This window comes from Zeus faber (assembly GCF_960531495.2).
Source record: "Zeus faber genome assembly, chromosome: 14".
NCBI classification, from domain to species: domain Eukaryota; kingdom Metazoa; phylum Chordata; class Actinopteri; order Zeiformes; family Zeidae; genus Zeus; species Zeus faber.
The window spans coordinates 19,290,802-19,304,934 of NC_137200.1; the positions used below are offsets into that span (position 1 = coordinate 19,290,802).

Below are 14,133 nucleotides of genomic sequence, written 5' to 3' on the forward strand. Positions count from 1 at the left end.
GTAGCACCGCGTGTTGATTACGCACATTTGAGTATTTTTCAAGCTTATAGAGCTTGTGTGTAATCACTGGGTGTCATGACATTTCACTGCATATATGTATGACCGTATGTATATGTGACAAATAATCTCTTGAACTTGAACATATATATATATACACACACACACACACACAGTATAGCCTAATTGCTATAGTTGTCCTTTTCATTTGAATGTGTCTGATTTGCCCTCATTTCTCATTTGAGTTTTTATTTTATATTCTTTGAGTTGCATTTTATTTTTTGTGTGTGTTCCCTTCATTTAAAGGTGTCTGTGTGCTTTGTTCTGACGTCGTTGTATTTTCACTTTGTATTTGTTTCACAGTAGTTTACTTATATTTTTTAGTTTTCAAATTTTCTTCCATCGTTTGTTTCAAAAAGAGGTATGGAAAGATTTACTTTTTTACTACAAGTAAAAATCTTCAGATTGGGTCAGAGAGAGAGAGAGAGAGAGAATACATACAAAAGCAGAAGGACACATTGTGAATTCATTATAAATATTTAAAATAGTTATAGAAATCTCTCAACACTCAAAACAAAACAGTCCATTAGAAAATCGTACAAAAGCCCCGCCCCAAGTCTGTATCAATCTCAATAACAACCCAAAAACGGTTACAAAGACACTTTGTAAGATGAAGAAAAAAAAATTATTAATAATAATAATAATAATAATAATTTTTAAAAAAGCCGACAGTAGAGTTGAAAATTCCAAAAGAGTTTGCATGCAAGATTCCAGTTTTTGGCAGACCATCGCAATAACGAGCAACCTCAAGTGTACACGGAAGCCTTTGTGAAGGCAAGTCAAATTGTCAAACAACAACAATGTGAGCGTTTCTACATTTTGGAATGAAGACTTGAACACTGGAATCGTACTGTATTTACAAAGCACAAGTTTCACGTCGTTCTTCGAAAAATCAAGCTCTCTGCAATTTCTCTGCGTCGCAGGTAACACTTCGGACTATTGCACAAACTACAGCATTGCGACGATATGGAGTCATGTCAATCGTTTGTTTTAATTTTACATCATACCATACTCTCCATACCGCAAAAACCAGTCCTCGGAGGAGGTTCACATAACTCATAAGGCTTTGACACTTTACTATACATGGAAGCGACTTTGAAAAACCGGTTTGTCCCACATTTTCTCAAGCGAAAGATGGACACCTACCAAAAAAATGAAAAATTAAAAAATTAAAAAGGCGGTCAACCGTAAAGCCTGCTTCACATCGAATACGACAAACGGGATGCGTTCAAAAGTGATATCTGTCAAGTTTATTGTGGGAACTGGGCTTAAAACGAAGTAAATAAGTCACTTATTTCAAAATAAAGACATTATGTCTGTTAACCTTGGATGTCACTAAATCTATTTATTTATTTTTGTTTAATAAATCAGTGAATCGTGTTTTTTTACACTATATAAATGAAGTTTTAAACGCTGGTTCATAGCAAATGGTTAATTTCCAGCTGAGGAAATGACTCGCTGTTGTACTGGACATATTGTGGGAAACCCAGAAGCAATTAATCCGACGGCCACTGCCGCGATTACGCATTCGGTGCAGGCTTATAAGGTGTGGCGCAAGTACTCTAAGTACCTATTCCTACGGCGGCTCATTGTCATTCACGTGGAAACGCTGCGTGTGGTGCAAAATAATCCACATATTACACATCGCGATGAAGCTGCTGTGGCTTTAAAAAAACAACATACAAACAAACAAACAAAACATTTAAATAAAAAACACACACATATGGTGAGGTAACAATCAGTGTGCGCAACAGTGATGCGAGACCATCCTTTCTAGATTTTGGTATCGCGAGATAGTGCAGTGCAGTCTCCCTCAGCCCGGACAGCATTGACAATATAGTGGCAGCTGGCTGGAAGGTAGCCGGTGTCTTACAAACTTTCACAGATAAACAACATCAATAATACACCAAATCGTGAGGGGAAAGGGGTCGGGGGATTCTCAGCTGGTGTGAATCAGTCTGCGGCTCAGTTTGCGATCAGTTACAGCGACATTACATCAGAGGGACTATTCCTCACTCAGGCTATAACACGGTGTTCAAGGTGTGTGTGTGTGTGTGTGTGTGTGTGTGTGTGTGTGTGTGTGTGTGTGTGTGTGTGTGTGTGTGTGTGTGTGTGTGTGTGTGTGTGTGTGTGTGTGTGTGTGTGTGTGTGTGTGTGTGTGTGTGTGTGTGTGTGTGTGTGTGTGTGTGTGTGTGTGTGCGCGCGTACGCTCAGTTACGGAATCCCATAATACAGGATGTCCTGTGTCCCAACGGTAACTGGGGCACGGCGAGTTTAGTCAGTGCCCCGGAGGATTCATTCTCAAATCTCATCTTCTCAGTGTCACTCACCTATCATTACACATTAGCCGAGCAGTTAAACAAAAAAAAAAAGAGAGAGATTAGATCTTTTCTACCCGCAGCCAAAGTCAAGTCTGTTTTTTATCAGTCATCAAACGTGGGACAAACACAGTTCGCACAAGGCCGCTCGGGAAGGCCACCTCCGACCGTCGTGAGTGTCGGAGGCGTACCTTGCGATCAAACTCAAGTCACTGTCATTTTCCCCCTCATTTCCCAATGAGTTCATAGTTCAGCAGAGGGTTTTGAGCGCCCCCGACGCGCAGAGCAGGGTCTGCATGGGGTAGGGGGGCGGCGACACCACCTCCTCTACCACCTGCTCCGCGCGGAAGGTGAAGGGCTGCAGCTGCACCTTCTTCTTCAGGATCTGCCCGATGCCCATGGAGGGGAACTTGCCGCGGTGCGTGGGGCTCTCCGGGTCGCTTCCGCCGCCACCGCCGGCGGAAGGGGGGCCGAACGCCGAGCAGGGGTTGAGGGCACTGAAGGCCGACCTGGGCGGGCTGAAGGCCGAACTACCGCGGGGGCTCCCCGCGGCGCTGGGCGGGCTGCCGCTGGTGTCGGAGGAGCCGCACCAGTCGGAGGAGGCGCTCTTCTTGGGCCGCGGGTTGACGATCAGCACGGGCGGGCTAGGGATGGTGGCCTTCTTCAGGTATGACGAGTCCGGGTGGAAGGCGGAGACGTGGCGGGGCGGCGAGAAGGTCCCGTTGGTCAGCTTGTACCAGGGCGCGGCCGGCGTGTCCTCCACCTGCTCGGCCTTGGACAGCGAGTCGAAGGAGTGCATGCCGATGGGCGAGGGCGCCGGCGGGGCGGGGACGTTGTGGTGCTCCGGGCTGGTGTTGAGCTGCGGTAGGGTGGCCAGGCGCCGCCGTTGCTGTGGGGTGTTGGGGAAGAGAGGGTGGATCTCCAGGTACTCCATGGAGGAGGAGGCCACGGTGCCGGGCGGAGCCAGAGGGGAGTTCCGGTGGCCTCCGGTTAGGGCGCGGAGGAGGCCTGAAGGATAAATGACACGCACAGCCTCGGTCAAATGGCGGGAACACTTCGACTTTTCAGGTAATGTAACATCCTACTTTTGACAAGGGGAGCTCTCAGAGCGAGAGAAGGACGAAAACTCAGGGGGCGTGCGCTGAGAACACCGCAGGAACCCAGATCACCACGTCAATTTGTTCTGAAGACGTCTTTTTGGTCAAAAACTTCTACTTCTTTTTAAGTGTACCTCCACCTAAAGTACCCCTGGAAGCCGTTTGGAACTAATGGTTAAATTCGCTGCATGTGCACCCCACCCCATCATCATTGACTCACTGACGTAATTTATTGTTATAGACAATAAATAACGTTGCATGTCAGGAGGAGGTAGAGCGGGTCATCTAGTCATCCAAGGTTGCCGGTTCGATCCCCGGCTCCTCCTGCTAGCGTGCTGTAGTAGAGCAAGACACTTAGCCCCCTAACTGCTCCCGTTGGCCGCGTCTATCGCCGTATGAATAATCAAAAGTGGCTTTGGACAAAAGTTTCTGCTCAATGATGATGTACTGTAATCACGTCAACATTTTTTTACTTCAATCCTCTTGGTGATTGTGGAAAATAAAAATGCATTTTTTTTCTCTGTTCGGGTGCGTAACATAACTCGTAAACACCATAATTATAGTCATTCTTTTACCTGTCCGGTGTTTCTTTTCCTTGCTGGGGCCCTTGCTGACGGCCAGGTAGACGGGCGTCTGTTTGGGCGGGATGGTGATCTTGTCGATGTGCTTTCTCCACTGGGTCTGGAAGTACTCGTTTTTCTCCGTCTTTTTCTCCTGGCACTGCATCTCCTGAAACGGCCAAAGGCGTTAAAAAAATAGATAAAAATGGGCTGACCACTGAGCCGCCGTTCTTTTTTTTGTCTTGAAACCGGCATACACCCCTCCAGTCCGACAAATGCCCTCGTCAAGCCATCCAACGTAATTCGAGTGCGCTCTATGAGCTTTACTCCCACACAAGGACTTTCTGAATAAGCGTGTTAAATGACTCAAGTTGCTTCTCTTCAAAGTACCAATTGAGAAACTCCTCGGAAACCGTACCCTGCCCTGACTGTTCAATGAGTTCTCAAATGTCATCTCCAAAAGTCATTTCCGCCCCCGGATTACCCAACGTAATGTCTGTAACGTTCTGGCATTACAAAATTAAAATTCAAGGACTTAAGTACTTTTTAAGCACTATTTTTTTCCATTTCAAGATTCAAGAGGTTTATTCGTCACATACATATACATACTTTCATACATATATGCAGTGAAATGTAATAAATCTATTTTATTACATTTTCAAGGACTTTACACAACGCAAATGTCATAAATTTTCAATGTGATATTTATTAATTGAAATATAATCTTAGTCTCACTGTCTATTGGGCTGGACCGGGCATGACATTTTTGCTGTCAATCAATAGTCACCCAATAATTTAATCTATCTGCATTATCGTCTCGTCTGGGTGTTGTTGTTTTTTTTTTTTTGCGTGAATGGATATGGAGATTTCGAGAATAACCTTGCAACTACAGTTTTCTAATGCGTCATATTCCACAATAAACGTCTTCATTTGAGGTAGGGAAAAGGAGACGAAAAAGTCCAGACGAGCAGCAGGGAGCGGATTTATTTTCGTGGCAAGATATGAATATAAATGAGGTACACGTTCTGAACGCGTCCTCATCAGTCAAGTCCAAATTAGTTTCATCATCACTATTATCATTATTATTATTACATAGTCTACTGCAAAAGGGAGATTGGAAACAATGCTGGTTGCAGTGCACGGTAAACTCAAAACGCGGCGCGATTGTTGCAGGAAAAAGGAGTATTGTCGGCTTTGTTTTCGAGGGGTCGTGCAGTGTTTAAGTGTACATGAAAATATTTATGTATATTTATAGGAAAGGTGGATTAGTTTATACATTTTAGAAAAACAAACAACTTGCGATGATGACTTTTTGTTGCGTGTGTGTTGATGACCGGCGATAACTGTCAACCGCCGGATTATGAAATAACCGGGGCAGCCCTGTGTATTATATCTATTACTAATCTCATTGTCGTCTACTGTTATAAGTGTCTATTTACAGCTGTGCTGGATTAAACGTACATTTCCCTGGCATCATCTATGTTGTAAAAGCCATTCTGGAAAATGTTTTATTACCTTCCGATTTCGTTCACGATTCAAATAATAAAAGCAGGAGGAATATCACAGGTTTTCAATGATTGTGTTTTTCCCCCCCTCTAGGACTTTTCAAGCACATCAGCACAAAAGGGCGATATTTTGAAGGTATTCCTGTACTTTTACATTCATGAGGACGAAATCCACGGCACTTCAAAAAGCCCCTCCAGGTCCCCGGTAAGAACCCTGCCAACAGTAGAAATGCGCGCATCTTACCCGGTACTCTTTGGAAAGTCTCTTCATCTTGTTATTGAGCAGGAAGTAGACGGCCAGGGTGTGGCAGGCACGGTTGGTCAACACGGCGCTCAGCACCTCGCTGTGTTTGTAGGCCATCTTCTCAGTCATGTGGAGCAGAACCATGTGGTTGATCTCCTCAATGTGGATCCTGCACAACGTGAGAGGAGAGAGGGAAACGGAATCAGAATGAGAATGACTTAGATTACATTATTACATTACATTATTCCGAGTACATTTACATGTACTCGGAATAATGTTGTGGTGATTATTGGTGTCTACTTGGTGATGCGATATTCATCATTTTTCCCCATTATCGGAATCGTTATCTTGTCTGATACGGTTGCCGATAAAACAAATACGTTTCAAAAGTGTGCTCCTCTGGCTCTGATGCAGCTGCCTCTCTCTGAAAGGTTTCAGTTTGTAGCCTGGCTAAATGTCCCGCCTGCGGCATTATCGGATTTGTATCTGTAAAGTGTACCCCAATTGTCGTGATGGAATGGTCGGAATCTGAACAACCACAAGTTGCTTTAAAAAAATAAAAAAAAGCAGTAAAAGGAGCTTCTCACCTTTATTGTGAAAAAAATAAAAATAAATAAACAGCCAATTGGTCTTAAAATAATTCCACACCTCAGACTTCTCTTTACGGTACATCACGCTATGTTACTGCTACTTTACGACATGTCGTGAATGAGCTATGGATAGGGAGGGACCGTATGTGCAGCTGTCCGTGAGTGTGATCACCTGACCAAAAACCCTGACAAACATTGTTTCTGAACATTAAAATGTACCTGTTTTGGGGATCTGTTTAGCTCATTTAATTCAATTTAAAATTTCAGCTCAGTTTACAAGGAATGGAGCTAGAAGCTCCCTGCACTTTATTTTTCAAAATATAATTCTGAAATGTTCAGTTTTCTAGTATTTAATTAAACACGTTTAAAGGCATGTAAAGGAAGTTTTGTGTTGTGTGTTTGTGTTGCTGTAAGTTTAGACACTTAAAATTTTCATTTTTACTGCAAATGTATTTCGGCCCAAAGTCGGTTATCAGTCTCATTAATTACTAATAATCTGTATCTGCCATGAAAAAAAAAAAAAAAGGTCATCCCCTAGTATCTGTGTGTTTAGCAGTAAAATAAGCTTAACAGTTTGATTTATATATATATATATATATATAAAATAAAAAATAGAATTAACAAAGTCAAGTAAAACATAAGAATTTGAATAAAAAGTAAAATAAAATTTGCCAAATATACACAAATAGCCAGAAAACAAGAATAGTCAAATACATAAAATACACAGAAAGAGACAAAAGTTAACTTTCAAATGCATCCTATGGGGAGGAATATTGTTTTTGTTTTTGCTGTTATTAATCCAATACCGATTATTTAATTCATGTAAATTCTCATGTAAATAAAGATTTTGATCCAAATTTAATTCAGGAAAACGTCTGTGAAAAAAGTGAGGTGCAGGTGCGTAAAGGCATAATTTACAAATTGCATACCTGTTGAGGTACGGCGCTCCGGTGTTTTTATTGGCCAGCTGGAGCCAGGAATCCGCCATCACCTGGTGGATGTTGGGCCTCTTGGCCGGGTCGGGCTCCAGAAGCTTTTTCAGGAGACATATGGCGGCTGGAAGACAGAAGAAAAGAGCAAATAGGTGTTATTGTTGCCCTCCCAGAGTATACTAGATATTATCCATACATTGAAAAGGGCGTTAAGAAGAAGGTTCATCTGTATCTTCACAATACCAACACCTGGAATGCTGGCCCGAATAACAGTTAGTTTTATTCAAAACTTAAAAATTTGACCCTATGAGTGCCATTCTCAGATTGCAAACCTTTCAAATACCAAGGCAGCCACCCGGTTGGATAAGACATTGGACCTACTGCGTAAGACAGATGACAAACCTGCGTGATAAGCTTCACTGTTGCATAACACGACTGAACAAGTGCAGGATTTGCATACAACGCTTGATGTGCGTATTATGACTAATATGACTGACGTGGGATGTCTTCCAGGTAATAGCTATTTGCAATCTGCTTCCGGCAAACCTGTGTGGGTTTTTGTTTTTTTTATATATATCGTTCCTTACTGAGAAAATACCCTGTGTGCCAGATGCTGGTTACAAACAAAATATAAAACACACAGTCATAAGTCCTACCCAAAGTCCATTAAAATCTCCAATATGCAAATTGTACGTTCCTTTTCTTTTTTTAAGAATGTTCCACCTTCTGTCATATAATTTTATGGTATCCTGTATAATTATGGGTGAATGACGCCCCTTTTCTGTCTGAAAAAATTATCAGTAAAATAAAATAGAAAAAACTTTTAGTAATTTTTTTTTGTTTTGTTTTGTTTTTCAAGTTCATTCATTTTGGGGAGTTTTGTGGCGTAAAAGTCTTGAAAAATGTCAGGCGGTGTGACGCTGTTTTAGACCGTGAAAAGGCCGACGAGGCTTCACATGCATTTACACTTGTACCACCCGACATGTAAAGAAAAATCGAACAAACTAACTTTCAACTTAATAGACGTATGTGAATAAACAAAATAAATATTTGTTTTGCTAAATAGATAGAAAAATATATATATATTTATTGTGAGTGGCGTTTTCAGGGCCCTCCATCACAGAGAGACAGCCCGAGGTTGCAAACAGTATAACCAGTATAAACCAGTATATTGTAGAGAGTTGGCAAGATTTAACAAGCCGGGAGCAGATGGACACGTCATGACAGAGGCTCATCCGTGTGTGTGTGTGTGTGTGTGTGTGTGTGTGTGTGTGTGTGTGTGTGTAGGTATACAGCCACCACTGATTCCAGGCCCAATTACCTTGACCCAAGACAGGTGTGGCTGCTAAAACCACACCACCCACACGGATGTATCTCAGTATTGTTTGAGCTCTCCTTTAAAAACCTTTTGCCTCACCCTTATAATTTAGGAGAGCCAAACATTTTGTATTTTACGTATTGTATGTGGCGGTAAACATTTGAAGGGGGGGGGGGGGGGGGGGGGGGGCAGTCGACCCAGAAGGCCTGCGTGTATCTGTGTGTACCTGTAGAAAGTGAGGGAGGTAGAGGGTTCATCTCCTTGTCCACCATCTTCTGGTGCAGCGCCCGGAGGCTGAAGGGCTCCACGGTGAAGGGAAGGGTCCCGGTCAACATGGCGTACATGTTCACCCCGCTGGAAAGACGACAAGTTTTAACTCTGGATGGTGCAACGCACACACACACACACACACACACACACACACACACACAGACACAGACACAGACACAGACAGACAGACAGAGCAGAAAAGGGGGCACTCACATAGACCAGACGTCCACCTTGGGTCCGTACTTCTTCCTGGAGAGGAGTTCAGGGGCCGCGTAGGCCGGGCTTCCACACTGGGTGCTGAACGGGTCGGAATAGCCCAGAATGCCGGCGCAGTTGCTCAGGCCGAAATCTGAAGGACAACCGCCGGGAGGAGTCGGTTGAGCATTCGCACTCAAATTCATTAAGACTCATTCACGCTTTGCTTCCAAACAAACAGGCAAAGAAAACAAATCCACACTCTCCCTCACCCATGAAGAAACTGAAAACGTCACCTTACCTATGAGCTTGATGTTGTCCTGCTCGTCCAACAGAAGGTTTTCGATTTTCAGATCCCTGTGGGATGAACACAAATGGGATTTTAAAATGAGCTAACTTGTCGAATTGGTCATCGTACAATGTACATACAATGTGTCAGTGGGGGGGGGTTGGGGAGTGATGAGAGGGCTAGTGGGTCAAAAAAAAAAAAAAAAGAGAGAAGCCCTTCACAAAACCATGGAGGGTGGAGTGCCCCCCTCCCCCCCCCCCAAAAAAAAGGTCACGCTGGCTGATTTGCAGTGTCCATTGTGTGCCTCCAATAGCGCTTAACTTTTTTTCCAATAAATCCTGTTACACAGTTATCTACATAGGCCATACACACACACACACACACACACACACACACACACACACACACACACACACACACACACACACACACACACACACACACACACACACACACACACACACACACACACACACACACACACACACACACACACACCCTAAACGCTGCTCTCCGCCAAGGTTGAAAGCGAGCGGGAATCTTTGAATGGAACGGAATTTTCTTTTTGGCTTAGTTGTAAAGATTTTTGTTGTGCTCTTAGAGATAAAAGTTTGACGATAACGAAGGAATACGTCCCACGTCCAACAATCCCTTTCTAAAGTTGGGCTCCTTTCAGGAAAGGCAGCAGTAGAACCGATCGTGTCGTACAATTATTGTATGACCCATGAATGCATTTTTTTTTTCCCTTCCTGGAGAAACACTCATAACACTCAACAAGGGGGTGGTTAGGACCATTTATCGATTATTTTCGTCATGTGTACAATAAGGGCTTTAACCACACTTTAGCAAATTGTTGTTGCTGCGGCTACTCCCGATTTTTCCTGGTTCCTCCGCGTCACCCGGTCCCATTTCCAACTCACCTGTGCACCACGCCCGCCCTGTGCAGGTGTTCCACGGCCATCACCAGCTGCCGGACGTATTTCTGGGTCTCCCGCTCGTCCAGGCGCTTCTTGTCGTAGATGCGGTTCATGAGGTTCCCGCCGGGACACAGCTCCATCACCAGGTAGTAGCTGTTCTCCGTCTCCAGGATGTCCAGCAGCTGCGTGATGTTCGGGTGACGGATCATCTGCTGGATGTGGCCCTCCCGCCGCAGGTTCTTGGTCACGTAGGAGTCCTTCTTGGCCTTGCGCTTGTCTATCACCTTGACCGCAACCTGGGCAGAAGAGAAGAGAAGAGGCAACATTAGACAGGTCTCTGGAATGGCAGTTGGGGGGGGGGGGGGGGGTTCCCAAACCTTTTGAGATGTGATATCGTCAACAATACCCATGACAAATAAAAGACCGATGTGGCTTGAAGGGAAAATATGAGAGAGAGAGAGAGAGAGAGAGAGAGAGAGCGCTGCTAGTCTAACAGGTGATGTTCCAGTCGTAACCTCATCGCTGGGTATGCAAGTCGTGCTGACCCCTCAACACAGCTGCTCCCACTGTGGGGAAAAAAAAAAAAACCCAGGGGCTTTCACAGGGGCCTGAGGCTATCAGAGAGGGGTGTGTGTGTGTGTGTGTGTGTGTGTGTGTGTGTGTGTGTGTGTGTGTGTGTGTGTGTGTGTGTGTGTGTGTGTGTGTGTGTGTGTGTGTGTGTGTGTGTGTGTGTGTTAGATTGGCCACTGAACCATCATAAACTCTGAGAAAGCAAACACCACCTCTCATGGAGCCACTAATGCCAAACCAAATGGCCACTTAATACCCCCACTTCACTTGCCACATGGCCACCGCGATGCTCGGAAGAAGAAATAATATAACACTCGAGGAGCAGCAACAAATGTGCAGCCGGGGCGGCCGACCCGATTAGGTTCCACAAACAGCCCACCGCAGAACTCATTGCCGTTCTAAGCAAAAACTCAACGCGCTGGCGCAGTTCTACCGGATGCATCTCACCAAATCCCGGCGTTGTCCACAGCACTCCCTCCCAAGCCAGCGTTTACAACCATTGATAAAAATAAATAAATAAATAAAGGATGGACTCTGCCACCCACACAACGCTGCATGGCAATCTGCCAGACCCGCCTCTTTCCACGTCCACATTAACAAACATAGCACCTCCCCGTTTTTTTAAGTGCCCACGCTTCGGATCGTCCCGGCTACCCTTGGAAGTCCTTCCGTCTCTCCCTCCCCGCCCCCCCCCCCCCTGTCTCACCCCTTTTAGCGCCGGGTTCAGTGGACGGCCCACGGTGCCTCGCAAATCACCTCAAGGAGAGTTCACAGACGCGGTAAAACATTCCCCAATCAAAGTAATTACCATGTCCATTAGTTGAAATGGTTTGAACTCGGGTGGCGGGTTCAAACCAAAAAGGTGATCTTGGTCCTCTCCTTCACCTTATCTCGCCCTCCTCTCCTTATCTATAATAATTCACCCTTCTCACACAGTCCATTAGTCTTGGCTAATTATTACCAGTGACAGTGGGTGTGTGAAGACTGAGCTATCACAATATACCCCCCACCCCCATGTTTGGATGTATGTGTTTGTATGTAAGGACATGGGGGAGGGGACGCTGTATGTACAGTAGGCTATATGAGGATAGGGGGATGTGGCTCCAGAGGGGGAGGGGTGTGCCCCGCCAGGGGGCTTCTGTTGAGGGGGGGTTGGGGGTCAGTTGTTTATCAGACTCCCCTCAGACAGACAAAGGGGGGCAGATGGGGCGGGGTGTGCGAGGGGGGAAAGTGGGTTACAGACATCAAAACACCTCCGTTCGACCTTCCCGATTCCCCGCTCCTCGACCGCACCATTGCTCACCTTCACTCACCTCAATAACCACACCCCACCTGTACATAAATAAATAAACAAACAAGACGTACTACGCCTCAATCTCGGAAATAACTCAGTGCCCTCTTCTCTCCTATCCCAACCCATCCTGCCCGCCCGCCTTGCCACTGTTTGCTATGGTGTGGAGAAAGCAAAGGGGAGGGGGGAGAGGGAGAGGGAGGGGGAGAGAGAGGTAGGAGCTGCCTTGTGTGATTGCTGGGTGTTTGCATCATCCTCAACAAAGAGTCTGAAACGGAGGGAGAAATCAGCGACCGAGTTTTCCCTTCTCCTCACAGCAACAGTAAAAAAGGGGCAACACGGTGACGGGCAGCAGGCTAATCCTTAAAATAGGCTAAAGGGGAATTTAATTACTCCCACTTTGAATAAGTAACACATTCTTGCATAATTGGGTATATACACCCAATGAGACATGCATGCACAAATAGCTGTTCTGTTTGTATTATATTATGTAAATAAAGAAGACTGGGGCAAGGGGGCTTGTTTTTCTTAATTTGCAAATCCACAGGCTGTCCCTCAAGGAAAAAGGGAGCCTGGAAAGAGACAAAGGCAACCGGTGGCCAATGGCGGCCCACATCAAAGCCCTGGGCTGGCGGAATCCTAATGAGAGCTGGTGCATTTCTCAAAGACATCATTTCATATGCAACAACATGCTCCGCTCCCTCATAGGCCGAGCAATTTCCCCTCTCGCCCAATCCCAACCGGGCTCCCACTGAGGTGAGGTCACCAGCAGCAGACAAAGCAAGGGCTCCATTCCCGTCTTATGACTTACTCTGGCATAATGATGATAATAATAATAATAATAATAATAATAATAATAATAATAACTCAATAAAAATAACGAAATTAAAAGTATCCTTGGGTCTTATTATTTTAATGTATATTTTTATTACTTAAAGCTGTTACAGACCCCAGTATTGGCCACAACAAGAAAATGCATTGTACGCGGCAGGCTTTAGTAGGAGCAACTCAAAAATATAAAAAGTAATTTTCTGCAATAAATAAATGTCAATGTAGAACAGCATGAAAACAAAAGCCAAAATAAGCTAATACATACATACATACATACATACATGTGTGTGGAGTGACTGGCTACACTTAAAAAAATTGCTTTTATTATGTATTTTGTAAAAAAAAAAAAAAAAATGTTTTTTTTAATTGTAGTAATTTCCCCACTTAAAATGTATTCTTATACTCTCAATTTTAAGTAGAAGAAGCCTAACAATGTAGGAGTTGGAATTTGTTTATTTTTTATTTTTTTGTGGAACTAATAACTTTTTTTTCGGTGCAAAATGAACAATGACCTGCGTCAGCGAAATGCTTGATGAATGCAATGCAGATGATAAGGGGGGGAATGATAACTAAAACCAGGAATACAAACGTTTAAGTTAAACAAGGTAAAACACAAATGTCGGAGCCTGTTTTTGCTGCTTACCTTCTCTCCAGTCAGGGCATGGAGACCCTCTCTAACTTTGGCGAAGGACCCCTCTCCCAGCTTCCTCCCGATCAGGTAGTTTCCGACCCGCTTCGTGTGGTAGAAGTTCCGCACGGTGTCCGCCGCGGGGCTGCCCAGGGAGGCCGGGAGCAGGCTCTCGGCGCCGGCGGCGGAAGACGGGGTTTTACCCTCATACAACCGGTGGCTGTCAACCACCATGTCGCTGTCAGCCACTGGCATTGGTCCGCGTCCGGTGTCGTATCTGTCTTGTCTTGTCTTGTCTGTTTGTTAGTTGTTTGTTTTTAATGTCGGGCTCAAAACGCGGCAGGTGCCCCTTATGAGACACATTGGAGGTATTTCCAGCGCGGAGGACCAAACACCGGAGATGCACCGGAGCCACCTGTTCGCACAACCCTGACTTCACAAGTTGGAACCGAGGGGGGGGGGGAAGACGGCGACGAGGGCGAGCGTCGCGCACAACCGCTGCGAATGCCCGCGCCGACGCA

At 45.0% G+C, this 14,133-nt stretch overlaps 1 protein-coding gene across 1 annotated transcript; it reads right to left on the reverse strand.

Moving 5' to 3' along the window:
- Positions 1–2,625: 2,625 nt before the first annotated feature.
- hunk (hormonally up-regulated Neu-associated kinase) lies at positions 2,626–13,867 on the reverse strand (the record flags this gene model as incomplete). Its single annotated transcript, XM_080013289.1, has 9 exons — positions 2,626–3,383; positions 4,048–4,201; positions 5,782–5,950; positions 7,301–7,427; positions 8,848–8,975; positions 9,105–9,240; positions 9,388–9,443; positions 10,296–10,588; positions 13,628–13,867. The coding sequence occupies 9 exons, from the start codon at positions 13,865–13,867 to the stop codon at positions 2,626–2,628; spliced, it is 2,061 nt and encodes a 686-aa protein (XP_079869415.1).
- Between the last annotated feature and the right edge of the window lie 266 nt (positions 13,868–14,133).